Here is an 18138-nt window from a genome sequence, read left to right as displayed (position 1 = left end):
CCTATATACGAAATACAGTTGGGAATACCTTGACCAGAACCTTATGGAAAATGGCATAGAGCAGCCATTGGCAGGGAGCAGCTGAGGGGAGATAAGTGGGAGGAAATAACTACAGTGGGGAATACCTTGACCAGAATCTTATGGAAGATGGCATAGGGCAGCCTTTGCCAGGGAGTAGCTGAGGGGTTTTCTCTACTGTTGCTGTTAGTGGGATTTTTCATGTGTGTGTGTGTATGTGGTTGAACTGAACAGTACTGAATATCGGCTTATTTTGAGGGGACTGTTCTGAATCCTGAGGGGGGAATTTGGTGGAAATCAATGCTGCCTTATATATGAGTAGCAGGCCCTTTTTTAAAACAACCCCCCCCCCCACTCCAGTTGTTAGCAAGCATTTTTTTGTGAAGAGAGAAGGTGTCGAGCACATAGGGAGTTCTTTTTCTCTCACAGAATTTATGCCCTTAAAATGTCAGGCCCTCAGCAGGTTCTGAGGTTTTGAGGGGAAACGGGGCTGCAAGGCCTCATGGCCTTGTCTTCCTCTCTTTTTCTCTCTTCCCAGAAAGGCAGGCAGCTCCAGGTGCTTTTTCTTCCTGAGGCAGAAAAAGCCCCAAGCAGATGGGTCATTGCCCTACCCGTTGACTGAATCTGCTGTGGTGTTTCTGCCACTACCAGGGAGGGGAGGTTTTCTCTCCCCTCCATTCCCCAACAGAACAGCCAGGAGGGAACAGAAGCTATGTCTTCCCTTGCCATTTGCTGGCTTCTGGGCATGGAATCTGCTGTCACCACCAGTGTCAAAGGCTGAGCGAAGCGGTGCTGTGGGCATGAGGTGTCTCTTTTCTCCAGTGTAGACCTACCATTCCCAGAGGCCTTTGCTTATTTCCCAGTGGCCACAGGGTGTAGGAAGACCGACGCAAAAGGCGTTTTGACAAATACAGTTAATGTCTGGTGAAGCGCAATGTGTGCATGCCTTAAGTTGTGATGGGTATAGATGTCTTGAATCCGGGCCCTGGAGGGAGGGAGGCAACCCCTCATGTGGCCTAGAGATGCCAGCCTCCAAGTGGGACCTGGGGATCCCCCAGAGTTACAGCTCCTCTCCAGGTTAGAGATCTGTTCCCCAGGAGGATGCTTTGGAGGGTGGACTCTCTGGCATTGTTCCCCTCTGATGTCCCTGTCCTCCTCAGAATCCACTCCCAACTCTCCAGGTGTTTCCTGACCTGGAGCTGGCAACCTTATGCCCTGCTGGTGGTCAACCCAAACTCTGTTTCATGTATTTGGGGAGACTGATAAGCAGCTTCCTGCTGCTGAGAGTGCAGAATCCTGTCATGTGACTGTAGAGCCACCCTGTCAGGTACCAGCTCCCGAGTTTTCTTCCTGGAGGGTGAATGGGAAACCAGTCATCAATTTCCCATTTTTCTTGCTTAAGTGGAATTCTTCCTGTGCTTCCTTCCTTCTCTCTGGGCGGTGTCCTGGATAGACATTCCATAAAAACGTCAGCATCTTCTTCCTGTCCATCAGAGGAACAAGAGTCTAGTAGCGCCTGGAAAACTAACAACATTTGTGGCAGGATAGAGCTTTTTAAGTCACTGCTCCCTTCTTCAGATACAGCTAGAATGTATATTTATTTATTTTATTTTTATTTATTTGTAATTTATATCCCGCCCTTCCCACCAGTTGGCTCAGGGCGGCTTACAACATGTAAAATCTAACATTAGAATATAAAATAAAGCATAAAAATTTAAGCAATTCACAATTTACATAGTTAAAAACTAAACATTTCACACAGTTATATACTTAAAACGTTAGAAACATACAGCGATCTTACAGACTACACTCAGTTTCAGGTTTCAGTGCCGGTTAGTTGTGAGCCAGCCAGAAGAGGGCTGTCTTACAGGCCCTGCGGAATTGAGCAAGGTCAATATGAAGAAGATCAGTAGCTCACAAGACCTTCTGCCCTACCACAAATGTTGATAGTCTTCCAGGTGATACTGGACTCTTGCACTTTTCTATTGCTGCAGACAAACTATATGAACATATGAAGCTGCCTTCTACTGAATCAGACCCTGGGTCCATCAAAATCAGTATTGTCTACTCAGACTGGCAGCAGCTCTCCAGAGTCTCAAGCTGAGGTTTTTCATGCTTACTTGCCTGGGCCCTGTTTAGTTGGGAATTGAACCTGGGATCTTCTGCTTACCAAGCAGATGCTCTGCCACTGAGCCACCGTCCCTCCCCTACAGCTACCAGCTCTAAGCTGCGGAGTCTTCTGAGCAAAATTTTTACTTTGTGAGCTTTTGGCATTCAAGTTGTGAGCTGCTGCATCAATGAGCTTGCTCTGAGGCCGTCCTTCCTGAGCTAAGACAAAAATGTGTGACCCCGAGGCTAAAAACCCCTGTGAGCTGGCTCACGCTAACTTAGCTTAGAGGGAACACTGTTATGGCTACCCGTCTTGATCTCTGTCCATGTAAGGAGGAGTTCCCATCCCTTGTTCGTAGAGCCCGGGCAGCAATTCTCAGTGGGGCAGCTTAGTTCCTTTCCATGGTTGCTTGCTGCGTAATATGGCTTGACCAGAATCGACTGAGTGGGACCAGTTTGCACCTCTGTCTGTTTGCTGTAGCTGTCTGACCCAAGTATCTGCTTAATATGCAGGGCTCCGAACGGCAAGTGTGATAATTGCTCTGACTGACGGGGAACTGCAAGAGGCTCAGTTTTATTACGCCGAGAAAGAAGTAAGTCTCGGCTGTATCTTCCCGGTGGCATTTGGGCAGGGCATCTGGCCAGTCTGCCTTTTACCCTTGCTGCCGTCCCTGCATGGCTTCTCTTCGGGGTCTTGTTTAATGCCTTGCTGCCTCTGATTTAGGCTGACAGAGCCAGGGCCCTCGGAGCGATTGTCTATTGTGTCGGCGTGAAGGACTTCAACGAGACCCAGGTAAAGGCTGACCTTTGCCCTCTTCAGCATGGCCCAGCGGGATGGCTACTTGTGTGGCACGGGAGGAAATCTGAATAAGTGACATCGGGATCAGTAATGCTCACGACCAATAGTCCCTCTAAGCTGTTGAGTCTTGCGAGCAACAATTCTGCCCCATGAGCTGCTGGCATTAAAGCTGTGAGCTACTGCGTAAATTAGTTTGCTCTGGGGCCATTTTTGGTGTAGTGGTGACGTGTGCAGGCTCTTATCTGAGATAACCGGGTTTGATTCCCCGCTCCTCCACTTGCACCTGCTGGAATGGCCTTGGGTCAGCCATAGCTCTGGCAGGTGTTGTCTCAGCCCCACCCACCTCACAGGGTGTCTGTTGTGGGGGAGGAAGGGAAAGGAGATTGTGAGCTGCTCTGAGTCTCTGATTCAGAGAGAAGGGCGGGGTATAAATCTGCAGTCTTCTCCTCCTGCAGGAGAGCCAGTGTAGTGTAGTGGTTAAGTGTGCGGACTCTTATCTGGGAGAACCAGGTTTGATTCCCCACTCCTCCACTTGCACCTGCTAGCATGGTCTTGGGTCAGCCATAGCTCTGGCAGAAGTTGTGCTCGAAAGGGCAGCTGCTGTGAGAGCCCTCTCCAGCCCCACCCACCTCACAGGGTGTCTGTTGTGGAGGAGGAAAGGAAAGGAGATTGTGAGCCGCTCTGAGACTCTTTGGAGTGGAGGGCGGGATATAAATCCAATATCTTCATCTACCTCACAGGGTGTCTGTTGTGGGGAGGAAGATAAAGGAGATTGTGAGCCGCTCTGAGACTCTTCGGAGCGGAGGGCAGGATATAAATCCAATATCTTCATCTACTTCACAGGGTGTCTGTTATGGGGGAGGAAGGGAAAGGAGATTGTGAGCCGCTCTGAGACTCTTCGGAGTGGAGGGCGGGATATAAATCCAATATCTTCATCTACCTCACAGGGTGTCTGTTGTGGGGGAAGAAGATAAAGGAGATTGTGAGCCGCTCTGAGACTCTTCGGAGTGGAGGGCGGGATATAAATCCAATATCTTCTTCATCTTCTTCTCCTCCTGAGCAAAGAAAACTGTGTGAGCTGGAGGCTAAAAAACCTGTGAGTTAGCTCACACTAACTCAGCTTAGAGGGAACACTGCTCACAACTGATCCTTTTCTACACACTCTCTGCATGATACTCTGCAGGGGCCCCTCCCTTCTCAAAACCCCGCCCTGTCCAGGCTCCACCCCCAAATCTCCAGGGGTTCCCAGCTAGGGGCTGGCAATCTGATTCTGCCTCCTGGGGCAGCTGTTGTGTGACTTCACCCACCACAGTGTATCAGAATTCCAAAGGTTCCTGCAGGGCTTTTTTTGGTAGCAGGAACTCCTTTGCATATTAAACCACTCCCCCCTGATGTAGCCAATCCTCAAAGAGCTTACAGGGCTGTTCTTACAGGACCTACTCTCAGCTCTTGGAGGAGCGGCTGCAGCAGGGGTGTGTGGCCTAATATGCAAAGGAGTTCCTGCTACAAAAAAAGCCCTAGGTACCTGCATGCTCAGAAAGGTTTGGGGGACCCATGAGTAAAAGTGTCTATGCCAGAAGGTAGGATCAGACCCAGCGGGTTGAAATTAAATCAAAAGAGTTTCTGGCTCAACATTAGGAAGAACTTCCTGACCGTTAGAGCGATTCCTCAATGGAACAGGCTTTCTCGGGAGGTGGTGGGCTCTCCTTCCTTGGAGGTTTTGAAGCAGAGGCTAGATGGCCACCTGACAGCAATGAAGATCCTGTGGATTTAGGGGGAGGTGTTTGTGAGTTTCCTGCATTGTGCAGGGGGTTGGACTAGATCTCCCTGGAGGTCCCTTCCAACTCTGTGATTCTGTGTGGCTCCCGAGCCGCAATTTGGCCACCCCTGGCCTAGAGGACTTCTTCTCTTGGTCCCATTGAAGGCACAGGGGGAATGGTTAGAGTGGTTCCTCAGTGGAACAGGCTTCCTCCTTGGGAGGTTGTGGGCTCTTCTTCCTTGCTGGTTTTTTAAACAGAGACTGGATGGCCATCTGACAGCAATGAAGATCCTGTGGATTTAGGGGGAGGTATTTGAGAGTTTCCTGCATTGTGCCGGGGGTTGGACTAGATGACCCTGGAGGTCCCTTCCAACTCTATGGTTCTCCGATTCTAAGTATTCAAAAATGACAGCTCAAATGTCTTGTTCAATGGGGCTCCTTGCTTCATTCTGCTCAGTTTTCTTCACGAAACCTTTCCTCCCTCCCATTTGTGATGTTCTGTCTTTGCAGCTCTCAACCATCGCAGACAGCATTGATCACGTCTTCCCTGTCACGGGAGGCTTTTATGCCCTCAGAGGGACCATTGATTCTGTAAGTGGAGATTCCCGAGGCCCGGCAAATACTCCCCCCTGCCCCTCGATCAGTCACATACTCCCCGCTCTTGATCAGTCAATGTGAAACACCCTCGTTTACAGACAATTCCATTCTCTCACCTCCATAGATTCTGAAGAAGTCTTGCATCGAGATTCTGGCTGCTGAACCGTCAAGCATCTGCGCCGGAGGTAGGTTGGTACAAGGACAGGATATTACTTCATTGCTTCTGGGCTCCATTGTTCAAACCCCCTGTGAGAATTCTGCTGGACTCCAAGCTCAGACAAACTTTCTAATATTTCCCTCCACAAAAAAAAAAAAAATAAATAAAAAAAAAATGGGCAAATAACCAAAACAGATAAAGCAGACAGATGGAAATCTGCATCACGCCACTGGGGCCACATAGAAGAAAGTCATTTTCAAAGTGTGGTGGGAGTAAGGTTTGATGATGACAATTCTAATTCAAGCAGCATTTTGAGGCAGACGCCGAGCTGATCGAATTCAGTCCACCTTCCGGCGATGTCGGGGGCGTGTGTCTGATGCGAATGAGTTTTGCAAATTTGTGCTAATGAGCTCCGGCACCTCTTTTTCTACGGAACGACCCCTGATCTCATCTCTAGACACTGTGCCTGTCTTGTTGATGACACTGCTCTTGTGCTTTTTGTTTTGTGTGGCCCGGCTGACTGGTAGGAGGCAGTCCTCCATTTGTATTCTCATCTTTGCATGCTGGAACGTTCGGGGGGCGGGCGGTATCTTCCTGTTGTCCCAGTTCAAAGCGACTGAGGTGCGCCCTGCCCGCACCGCAGCACTCCCTTTGGAGTCCCGGTTCCCAGTAGCTTTGACTGACGCTCCCCGTTGACTGACTTGATGGAAAGGCAGCGCTGGATGTGGCACCCAACCGGGCCCGTCAACTCCCAGGTGTGGATGCAAACCGTCAGCTCCTTGTCAGAACGGTGGAAGCGAAGCCGACAGCCCAGCCAGCGCACACCAGCTTAGGCCCGGGCTGACCTTTCCCCCTCCCGCTGTCTTGTCAACATCAGAATTTTTGAATCTGACAGTAACTAAGGAAGAAAAGGACGCCGGCAGAGCCACGGCCCCAAATTAAATAGAATTAGCCATTTCGGCAGGCCGGTGTCTTCCCGAACGGAACTGGACTGCCTAACGTTAGGAGCCCCCCTCCCTGGGGGGGGGGAACGCAGACCAAGAACCCAAGTGGCTGTCTGGTCAGCCATCGAAAAGAATCGTTGCCCCTTTCACTCATGCACCTTGGACTGGGGTGGTGGCGGGGGAGAGAGCCAGCGCTTTGCAAACGGGCAGTCATTGCAAGAGAATGAAACAGGGCATAGAAGTCGGAGGGAATGCAGGAGAAAGAAGTCGCTGACAAGATGATCCTACCAATGTATCCAGACGTGTCCTGCTACAAATGGCGATAAGTCATGATTTCGCTCCGTCTGTTTTGTTTTGAATGAAAAAGAGCATCTGGGCTGTGATCACACACACTCAATAATACCGATAGATCCAAGTGGGCAGCTGTGTTGGTTTGAAGCAGCTGAACAAAGCAGGAGTCAAGTTTTACCTTTAAGACCAACAAAGTTTTATTCAGAACGTACGCTTTCGTGTGCTAAAAGCACACTTCTTCAGATGCACTTTCCAACTGGATTTTGCCAGTTCACACAATAAAATCCAGTCAGAAAGTACCCTGAAAGTGTATTATTTAGTGTGTGTGATCACAGCTCTGGATACTTTTGTGGCAAATGGAACAACTAAACTCTGCCTTCTTCTAAGCGTTTAGCAATTCACTTAAGAGAGAGCCAAAGTCTGAGTTGTGTTTGAACCACTTTCCTTATACAACCACACGCTTGATGTGTGTTACAATTTACTTCCCCTTAACAGAGCCCCGTGGTGCAGAGTGTGAAAGCTGCAGTACTGCAGTCCTAAGCTCTGCTCACTACCTGAGTTCGATCCCTGGCGGAAGCTGGGTTTTCAGGTAGCTGGCTCGAGGTTGACTCAGCCTTCCATCCTTCCGAGGTCGGTCAAATGAGTCCCCAGCTTGCTGGGGGGAAAGTGGAGACGACTGGGGGAGGCAATGGCAAACCACCCCATAAAAAGTCTGCTGTGAAAATATTGTGAAAGCAGCGTCACCCCAGAGTCAGAAATGACTGGTGCTTGCACAAGGGACCTTTCCTTTTCCAACAGGGGTGCACTTGTTGGAGGAAGGTGGTATTATGTGTGTGTGTGTGTGTATTTGTCAGTACATACCTTCAAATACACTCACCCGCAGAGCTATTTTGTGGGGAAAAAATGCCGGTCCTCATATATAAGTTTGTGCTGATTTCTACCAGTTTTCCCCCAAGGACTTGAGAGAGCCACTCCAAAAGGTGCTGGTACTCAATACTTTTGATTGAACTAGACTTGTAGCAAGAGCAATTAACAGGCAACTTTTATTATCTTTTATTGGTTTCCCACGCAAATGCTATCCTGACCAAATGGTCTTTCAGTTTGTTTATTACACTGTTTTCCTATTGGTATCACTTTACATTGGGCGTTTTTGCACTGACCTTAATCAGAAGCGACGCCCCTCTTCACCGCGCAGGATCGGTGCGGATTTTGCACTAATTGCTGCGGAGCACCCGGAAGAGCCGGAAAGTCCCGTGGCTTTTGCGGCGCAAACGGAAACCGCCAAAACCCAGTTTCCATTTGCGCCGCAAAAGCCGTGGGACTTTCCGGCTCTTCCGGGTGCTCCGCGGCAATTAGTGCAAAATCCGCACCGATCCTGCGCGGTGAAGAGGGGCGTCGCTGCTGATTAAGGTCAGTGCGAAAACACCCATTCTTTGCCATTTGTATCACTTTACATTCTTAACCACTGCCCACCGGCTGTATGTAAGTTCTGCTCAGTGTATCCCATTTAGAGGGAGGGGTTTACTGTGTGCAGCAGCAGGTCTACATCACAGACAACACGACCTGGAAGCGGGTGGGATTCTAGCAGGAGCTCCTTTGCATATTAGGCCACACGCCCCTGATGTAGCCGATCCTCCGAGCTTACAAGGCTCTTTTTTTGTAAGCTCTTGGAGGATCGGCTCCATCAGGGGTGTGTGGCCTAATATGCAAAGGAGCTCCTGCTAGAATCCCACCCCTGCCTGGAAGTAGCGTCATTACTTCTGGGACGTCAGGGCAATGCTCTGGCATTTGGACAAAACTCTATGGTAAATTTGGCTTCTACCACAGAGTTTTGCCCAAATGCCGGACCCTCACCCTGACAACTTGGATATGATGATGATGTCACTTTCAGGCCATGTGGACAGTGATGTCGACAAGTTGCTGTATGTAGGATGTCTCTCCCTCTTTTATGGGGTAAGTTCCCTGCTCCCACTGGCCGGCTGATCGGTGGCAGGGGACCCCCACTTCTTCCCGTGGTCTGGCAACCCTGTCTGTTCCTTTCCCTTTGACTTGATATAATGTAGGTCCTATTTTCTCTAAAGATGGATACAGTATGTAATAAAATGGTACGTATGTGATTATACACGCTTCTGCTTCTTTCACATATCAGTGTTTTCCCCTAGAGAGAGGTGGCCAAATTGTGGCTCAGGAGCCTCATGTGACTCTTTCACACATATCGTGTAACTCTTGAAGCCCCCACCACCCCATTGGCTGGCTTGGAGAAGGCATTTGTCCCTTTAAATCACTTCGCCAAGCCAAGCCAGCTGGCAGCTTGGAAAACACATTTAAAGTTAAAATTGCTTTCTTTCCACCTCTCTTCCCCCAATCTGTTTTCGCCTCCCTCCCTCCCTCCCTCCCTCCCTCCCTTCCTTCCTTCCTTCCTTCCTTCCTTCCTTCCTTCCTTCCTTCCTTCCTTCCTTCCTTCCTTCCTTCCTTCCTTCCTTCCTTCCTTCCTTCCTCCCTGCCTGCCTCCCTGCCTTCCTTCCTTCCTTCCTTCCTTCCTTCCTTCCTTCCTTCCTTCCTTCCTTCCTTCCTTCCTTCCTTCCTTCCTTCCTTCCTTCCTTCCTTCCTTCCTTCCTTCCTTCCTTCCTTCCTTCCTTCCTTCCCTCAAACATCTGACGTTCATGTCTTGTGGCTCTCAAACGCCTGACATTTATTCTGTGTGGCTCTTGCATTAAGCAGTTTGGCCGCTCCTGCCTTAGACCGAGGTGCTTCCTGGGGGCAGGAATTAGGAGCATGGGAATTCAATAGCACGGCTTCTATTTAGGCTGCATTTGTCGGGTTTGCCAGCCTTTGGAAATAGATTTGAGGGGTGGAGCCTGCGGAGGGCGGGTTTGGGAAGGGAGGGGCCTCAGCAGGGCAAAAGGTCACAAAGTCCACCCTGCAAAGCCGCCGTTTTCCCCAGGGGAACTGATCCCCTCAGTAAAAATGGGGCTCTCTAGGCCGCACCTGGAGGGTGGCAACTCTGCTGACTAATTTAGTTTTTATTTCTTGGCTGTCCTAACTCTAGATTTTAATTTGCGATATTTTACATGTTTTCTTAAAATAACTTTTGAAAAAAATATAATTTGAGGCCATCTTGAGCTCTGCAAGGCAGAAAGACGACGAGAAAGCGTTGTAACAGATGAATCCTCCTTTCCAGGTGGAGATGCCGGGGACTGAACCTGGGACCTTTTGCATGCCAAACAGATGCTCTTCCACGGAGCCATGGCCCCCTCCCCAGGGCATCCCACAGCCCTTCTACCGCGCCCTTGCTTCATTCTAATTGCAGAATTGTTGCTGTTTGCAGAATCCTACCAAGTGGTGGTGAAAGGCAATGGCTTTTACCACGCAAGGAATCCCGAGCAAGTCCTCTGCAGCTTCAAGATCAACGGCACGCTGACACTCAGTAAGTCAGCTGATTGGTGGATGTTGCTGTTCTGGCCTGGGAGGAGAGCTGGGCGCTCTTCTCGCTGAGAGAGTTGAGGTGAACGGGAAGGGGAGGGGAGGAGAGGATTTTCTGCCTCTGAATCTGTCGCTGGCAGTCTTGAACGCCAGGGCCGTGCTGTGGGTTTATGCTCGACAAATGTCCACCATGCCGGCATCGCTGTGGAGAGGGCTTCCGTGAAGATTTCTGTCCCCTCAGCAATAACGGTAATGTTTGCATTGGCCTTCGGAGGCCTTCAGAAAGCCAGTTTGATGTAATGGTTAAGTGCGTGGCTCTTACCTGGAGGAGCCGAGTTTGATTCCCCACTCCACGAGCACCTGATCTTGGGTCAGCCAGGGCTGTTCTGTCAGAGCTCCCTCAGCCCCACTTTCCTCACAGCGTGTCTGTTGTGGGGAAGGGAAGGGAAGGGAAAGGAGATTGCAAGCTGCTCTGAGACACCTTCAGGTAGTGAAGAGCGGAGTATAAATTCAGATTTCCCGCTCACCTTACGCCGCTTTCACGTTCCTCTTAGCAGGGCTTCCTTCTGATTTCACACTATCTGCCCCGGGACTGCAGGCAAAGATTGGTGTTTTCATGTAGCAAACAGAAACTGCCAAAAACCAGTTTCTGCTTGCTGCGCAAAAACGGTGATCCTTTCTGCAGCCCCGGGGCAGATAGTGGGAAACCGGAAGGAAGCCCCGCTGAGAAGAGGAATGTGAGAGCGGCGTAAGGTGAGTGGGAAATTGGTCACAGTCTCTTCTTCTTCTGACCCAGAAACAAGACCTGGGTCTCACCCAAGAAATTGGCAGCATCTTTCAGCCTCTCTTGAGACTTCCAGTGGAACCTCACACAAAAAAGATTTCCTTCACATCGGAAGCTAAATATGGATTGGCAGCATTTATTTATTTATTTAAAATATTAATTTCCTCCATTATGGCGCTCAAGGTGGCTTACGGCACAGATAAATATAAAATAAAATGCATTAATCAGAAACAGGTTTTTTGTTTTTTTTTTAAATCACAATTCAGGACTGCTAGTGGGCTTAATCAAAAGCAGTTCTAAGTAATACTGTCTTCAGCTGCCAGTTAAAGATTGGAAGGTGGGGCAGGTGCACCTCCCTGGGGAGTTTGTTCCTAAATTGTGGGGCTGCCACCGAAAAGGCCCTTTCTGAAGTACTCACCAGATGATCTTTGATTGATGGGACCATCAGGCGGGCCTCTCCCTGTGATCTGAATTCCCTGGTAGGAACAAATGGGAGAAGATGTCAAGACTCCGTCTTGTTCCTCTTGTCATATGTATCCAGTTATACAATGCTGCGCTTGTGCTAGCTATGCTGCTTTGATGTAGTTACTACTTGTTGCTTATCTGAAGGGAGGATGGTATGTCTGGGAGCTGGCTAGTTGCTATGCAACCAAGGCCGTGAACAGGAGAAGAAGCGACCCGAGAACTGATAACGACACCTGTGGTGATGAGAGCTTAATAGAAACCCCCGCACAAACCCCCCGCTTTAGCTTGGCGCGCTTTGGCTTGAATTATAACGGTCAGGGCAAAGGTTTATAAGCTGAGAGAACTGGCGGGCTTGTCAGTTCTGACAATGCGTGTGTATGCCCATGGAAGCTGAAATAAAGATCTTAAACTCTGCTTGTCTTTTCCTTGGCTCTGGGTCTGACAGAAGACAGCCCTTCAGATACCCGGTCCCAAGCCGTATAGGGCTTTCAAGGTCAAAATCTTCAAGGGTAGCTCCAAACAGCCCTTTTCTTGCCTGGGAAGAGCCTCCTTAGCTCTCCTCCTCTGCTGGCCTCACTCTCGCCCCTGGCACAGCGCAGTAGTCCATCTAGATGTAACTAAGTTATGGTTTCTTTCCGTTAGATGAAAAGCCGACCGTTGTTCAAGATACGTACTTGCTGTGCCCTGCTCCTGTATTGGAAGATGTTGGACAGTGAGTAGATCATGTTTCTACACTGAGGGTCTAAGCTGAGAATGGTGCTCAGGTCTTTCCCCCAGGTAGCACAGCTAATGTAGAACCTGTTGATCCTCTACGATGGAGATATTTGAGAGCAGGGGTGGAGTTCTAGCAGGAGCTCCTTTGCATATTAGGCCACAAACCCCTCATGTAGCCAATCCTCCAAGAGCTTACAAAAAAGAGCCATGTAAGCTCTTGGAGGATTGGCTACATTGGGGGTGTGTGTGGCCTAATATGCTAAGGAGCTCCTGCTAGAATTCCATCCCACTTGAGAGCCCTTTTTTACGGCAGCAGAGGGTTGGCGTGGCAGCAGTCTTTCTTGGAGGGGGTGTGTCTTGTATTCCCCCCCCACAGTTTCAAGAGACAACCCCACTCTGCTTGGCTAGCCTGAACGGGGCAACAGCACAGATGCCTGAGCCTTTGGCTTTCAAGGTGTAGAGAGCAGCTTCTTTGGGGGTGGGACACCAGAGCGATGGCAAGCCATGGGCAGAGGGAGACAGCCCTTCTGACGCTGCGCTTCTCTTTCCTGCTTCCGTTCTAGGGTGGTTTACCTGCAGGTCAGCATGAACAGTGGCCTGACATTTGTCAGCAGCTCCGTCAGCATCACCAGCACACGCTGCGTGAGTATGCGCCTGATGAGCACTGATGTGCTGAAATGGGAGGAGACCACATGGCTCCTTCAAGGGCAGGCTGGGGAGAGGGAGGACACAGTCCCAGCATGAAGATTCCAAGCAAAGCAGCCTCTTTGGTGTAGTGGTGTAGAGCCAGTTTAGTGTAGTGGACTCTTATCTGGGAGACCCGGTTTGATTCCCTACTCCTCCACATGAACCTGCTGGAATGGCCTTGGGTCAGCCAGAGCTCTTGTAGGAGTTGTCTTTGAGAGGGTGGCTGCTGGGAGAGCCCTCTCAGCCCCACCCACCTCACAGGGTGTCTGTTGTGGGGGAGGAAGGTAAAGGAGTTGTGAGCCGCTCTGAGACTCTTTGGAGTGGAGGGCGGGATATAAATCCAATATCTTCATCTACCTCACGGGGTGTCTGTTGTGGGGGAGGAAAGTAAAGGAGATTGTGAGCCGCTCTGAGACTCTTCGGAGTGGAGGGCGGGATATAAATCCAATATCTTCATCTACCTCACAGGGTGTCTGTTGTAGGTGAGGGAGATAAAGGAGATTTTGAGCCGCTCTGAGACTCTTCGGAGTGGAGGGCAGGATATAAATCCAATATCTTCATCTACCTCACAGGGTGTCTGTTGTGGGGGGGGGGGGAGGTAAAGGAGATTGTGAGCCGCTCTGAGACTCTTCGGAGTGGAGGGCGGGATATAAATCCAATATCTTCTACCTCACAGGGTGTCTGTTGTGGGGGCGGGGGAAGGTAAAGGAGATTGTGAGCCGCTCTAAAACTCTTCGGAGTGGAGGGCGGGATATAAATCCAATATCTTCATCTACCTCACAGGGTGTCTGTTGTGGGGGGGGAAGGGAAAGGAGATTGTGAGCCGCTCTGAGACTCTTTGGAGTGGAGGGTGGGATATAAATCCAATATCTTCTTTTTTTCCCAGCTGAAGGCTGAAAGTTCTCTCCCTCCCATGCTGCTGAAAGTCTGGCCAGCTGTTGGTGGAGCTGCGGGGTGGGTGGGGGGGGAGAGGGTCTCTAGGGGTCCCTTGGCCCAAGCGTTCCTTTCTGGGCTTTGGAAACTCTGGTGGTGGATCCTGCATGCAGACGTCCTGAGAGTTGCTGTAAAGAGCTGCCCAAGTCACAGCAAACCTGCTTACAGATCTAGGCGTTGCCTTCTCCAGTAACTCTCACGAGCTCTCATTCTTCCCCTTTCTTTTGGCAGCCTCCTCCTGTTGCCTTTTCCCTCTCTTCTTGACTGGGAAGAGCCTCCATAGCTCTTTTCCTGTGCTGGCCTTGCTCTGGCCCCTGACACAGTAAGTGTGCCGCTTTGCTCTGGTCTTGCTTTGCTCTGCTGCCTTCTTGCTTTGGGAACCTCTCATAAGGACATAAGAGAAGCCATGTTGGATCAGGCCAGTGGCCCATCCAGTCCAACACTCAGTGTCACATAAGAACATAAGAGAAGCCCTGCTGGATCAGGCCAATGGCCCCTCCAGTCCAACACTCTGGTCGTTTTCGCACTCACCTTCCGCCGGCGCGACCCCCCTCTTCACCGCGCAGGATCTGCGCGGATTTTGCACTAAACGCTGCGGAGCAGCCCGAAAAGCCGGAAGCTCCCGGCGCAAAAGCCTCTCAAACTGAAACCGCCAAAAAGCAGTTTGGCGTTTGTGCGGCTTTTGCGACGGGAGCTTCTGGCTTTTCTGGCTGCTCCGCAGCGTTTAGTGCGAAATCCGCGCAGATCCTGCGCGGTGAAGAGGGGGGTCGCGCCGGCGGAAGGTGAGTGCGAAAACGACCTCTGTGTCACAGAAGAACATAAGAGAAGCCATGTTGGATCAGGCCAGTGGCCCATCCAGTCCAACACTCTGTGTCACAGAAGAACATAAGAGAAGCCGTGTTGGATCAGGCTGGTGGCCCATCCAGTCCAACACTCTGTGTCACAGAAGAACATAAGAGAAGCCATGTTGGATCAGGCCAATGGCCTATCCAGTCCGACACTCTGTGTCACTTAAGAACATAAGAGAAGCCCTGTTGGATCAGGCCTATGGCCCATCCAGCCCAACACTCTGTGTCACATAAGAACATAAGAGAAGCCATGTTGGATCAGGCCAATGGCCCATCCAGTCCAACACTCTGTGTCACATAAGAACATAAGAGAAGCCATGTTGGATCAGGCCAGTGGCCCATCCAGTCCGACACTCTGTGTCACATAAGAACATAAGAAAAGCCCTGTTGGATTAGGCCAATGGCCCATCCAGACCAACACTCTGTGTCACATAAGAACATAAGAGAAGCCATGTTGGATCAGGCCAAAGGCCCATCCAGTCCAACACTCTGTGTCACATGAGAACATAAGAGAAGCCCTGTTGGATCAGGCCAATGGCCCATCCAGTCCGACACTCTGTGTCACATAAGAACATAAGAGAAGCCATGTTGGATCAGGCCAATGGCCCATCCAGTTCAACACTCTGTGTCACATAAGAACATAAGAGAAGCCCTGTTGGATCAAGCTGGTGACCCATCCAGTCCAACACTCTGCGTCACATAAGGACATAAGAGAAGCCATGTTGGATCAGGCCAAAGGCCCATCCAGTCCAACACTCTGTGTCACATAAGGACATAAGAGAAGCCATGTTGGATCAGGCCAGTGGCGCATCCAGTCCGACACTCTGTGTCACACAGTGGCCAAAAAAACCCCGAGTGCCATCAGGAGGTTCACCAGTAAGGCCAGGACACCAGAAGCCCTCCCACTGTTGCCCCCCCCCCCCAAGTACCAAGAATACAGATCATCGCTTGCCCCAGACAGAGAGTTCCAACAATATGCTGTGGCTAATGACCACTGATGGACCTCTGCTCCATATTCTTATCTAATCCCCTCTTGAAGCTGGCTATGTTTGTAGCTGTCACCACCTCCTGTGGCAGTGAGTTCCATGTGTTAATCACCCTTTGGGTGAAGAAGCACTTCCTTTTATCCATTCTAACCCGACTGCTCAGCAATTTCATTGAGTGCCCACAAGTTCTTGTATGGGGAGAAAAGGACTTCTTTCTCTACTTTCTCCATCCCATGTATAATCTTGTAAACCTCTCCATCTTGGGGCCCTTGAGCTCAGCCTTTCCCTGTGGCTTTTCTTGAAGACAGCAAAATGCTTTAACACTGCAGGCATTGAGAGGGCTGTCCAAATCCCGTGGGAGGTGTGAGGAGCTCACCTGCATTGGCGGGCAAATTCCCCCGAGATGGTCTGTGTGCATTGCTGACTCTGTACTAGTGTGTGAACACACATGAGCTCATGAAGCTGCCGTATACTGAATCAGAGCCTTGGTCCATCAAGTTGAGTATTGTCTACTCAGGTTGGCAGCAGCTCTCCCAGTCTCAGGTAGAGGTCTTTCACATCAGCACCTTGCCTGGTCAACATATGATTCTACTGAATCAGACCCTGGGTCCATCAAAGTCAGTATTGTCTACTCAGACTGGCAGAGGCTCTCCAGGGTCTCAAGCTGAGGTTTTTCACGCCTACTTGCCTGGACCCTTTTTAGTTGGAGATGCTGGGGATTGAACCTGGGACCTTCTGCTTACCAAGCAGATGCTCTACCACTGAGCCACCATCCCTGCCAGCAGAGTACAACCATTTGCCCAGTAGTCAAGCCAGTCATATATGGACATATGAAGCTGCCTTCTACTGAATCAGACCCTCGGTCCATCAAAGTCAGTCTTGTCTACTCAGACTGGCAGCAGCTCTCCAGCGTCTCAAGCTGAGGTTTTTCACGCCTACTTGTCTGGACCCTTTTTAGTTGGAGATGCCGGGGATTGAACCTGGGACCTTCTGCAGGCCAAGCAGGTGCTCTACCACCGAGCCACAGACCCCTCCCAAAAACGTGACCCAGCAAGAGCACTGCTCTTTACGTGATACACTCAAAGCTGCCTTATACTGAGCCAGATCCTCGGTCTGTCGAGGTCAGTCTTGTCTACTCAGAGAGGCAGTAGCTCTCTCCAAGGTCTCAGGTAGAGATCTTCCACATCACCTCCTGCCTGATCCTTTCCACTGAAGATGCTGGGGACTGAACCTGGGACCTTCTGCACGCAAAGCAGGTCCTCTGCCACTGAGCCACAGCCCCACAGCCAAAGCAAGAAAGGCCTGAAACGGAGGGTGGGCGCTATAGCATTATAACCTTCCTCCTCAGGCCCCGCCTTCAAATCTCCAAGGATTTTCTAAGCCAGAGTTGGTAATTCTGTATTATTAACTCAGAGATGTCTGTCTTGCTTGCAGTTCAGCGGGACGATCCTCTTCATTGCCCTGTTAATTCTCTTCCTGCTCGTGGCCTTGGCTCTCCTCTGGTGGCTCTGGCCTCTCTGCTGTACTGTGGTAAGTGTGGGGTTCTGTTTGGCTGGCAGGGAGGAGGGCAGAGACAAACAGCAAGGGCTAGAGGGGGTGGGCAAGGAAGCTTGATCCCCACCTCTCTGGTCAGCTGGTTGCAACTCCTGGCAGCCTGGCACAGAAGAGCAGGGGGGTGAAGCTTTTCGCTCCCACTGGAAAATCCGTTTGACCCTGCCCTTCTTTGCAAATGCCCTCTGGAACGATTCTGTTTTATGCACTTCTGCGGAATAGTTAGAGCGTGGGGGCCTTCCCGCTGGCTCCCTCTTGCAGGCCATTCCACAAGATGGGAGCTACAACAGAGCACGCTCGGGTACAAGCAACTGCTGACCTTACCTGCTGGCAGGGTGGCATCTTCAGCGGCCTTCGCTGCGACGGGCACCGTTGTCCCAGTGGGGCAATCAGAAGGGGCTGTCCTTTAGATATGTGGCTTTTAGGCCAGGAAGGGTTGTCAGGACCTTGAACTAAACCCAGGAACTAAGGGGTAACCAGTGGAGTGACTGAAGAAGAGGTGTCCTGCAGGGCCCTCCCAGGCAGCTTCACCTGTCTAAAGGAGGGATGCCAGTCTCCAGGTGGGAGTGAGGTTCCTGCCTGCTTGCCATCTAGCTGGCTCCTGCTGGGGGCGGGGAACCCCCCACCCTAGAGGGCTGCAGGCCGCTAAGGGGATCCCCACTCCCGAAGAGCCCCGTCAGCGTGCGCCGTCCTGGCGCGACGGTGTCACCCGGAAGTGAGGTTATTGCACTGGGGACGTCGCACCAGGGATGCTCTAGGAATCATGGTAAAACTCTATGGTACCATCGAGTTTTATCGTGCGTCCTAGAGCGCCCCTGGTGCGATGACATCACTTCCAGGTGACATCATTGCGCCACGCACACTTCACATGTGTGAGGAACGAGGCCTTCGCTGCAGCAACGGAGGGGCTTGGCAACCCTATAGCTGGCGGGGGGAGCCCCACCCCCAACAGCCACAACTCTGTGCAAACTCTGCCCCCCCCCCAAAGTTCCCTCCTACCCCCTGCCTGCGAGGAGGTAAAACTTGGCAACCCTACTCTAAAGCCATTGGCTTGAAGGTGCTGCTGTGTTTAG

The 18138-nt window shown here is 50.9% G+C and overlaps 1 protein-coding gene across 1 annotated transcript in view; it reads left to right on the top strand.

Moving 5' to 3' along the window:
• The window catches only part of ANTXRL (ANTXR like), a 71329-nt gene that overhangs the window by 17602 nt on the left and 35589 nt on the right, over positions 1-18138 (top strand). Inside the window, exons 6-13 of the mRNA XM_060240973.1 lie at positions 2641-2720; positions 2852-2920; positions 5196-5276; positions 5407-5467; positions 10003-10101; positions 11989-12058; positions 12624-12702; positions 16949-17044. Of these exons, the coding sequence (XP_060096956.1) occupies positions 2641-2720; positions 2852-2920; positions 5196-5276; positions 5407-5467; positions 10003-10101; positions 11989-12058; positions 12624-12702; positions 16949-17044 (635 nt within the window). The remainder of the gene's footprint in view (positions 1-2640; positions 2721-2851; positions 2921-5195; positions 5277-5406; positions 5468-10002; positions 10102-11988; positions 12059-12623; positions 12703-16948; positions 17045-18138) is intronic.

The sequence above is a fragment of the Heteronotia binoei genome, chromosome 6 (assembly GCF_032191835.1).
Source record: "Heteronotia binoei isolate CCM8104 ecotype False Entrance Well chromosome 6, APGP_CSIRO_Hbin_v1, whole genome shotgun sequence".
NCBI lineage: Eukaryota > Metazoa > Chordata > Lepidosauria > Squamata > Gekkonidae > Heteronotia > Heteronotia binoei.
This window is presented reverse-complemented; position numbering and strand designations above follow the sequence as displayed.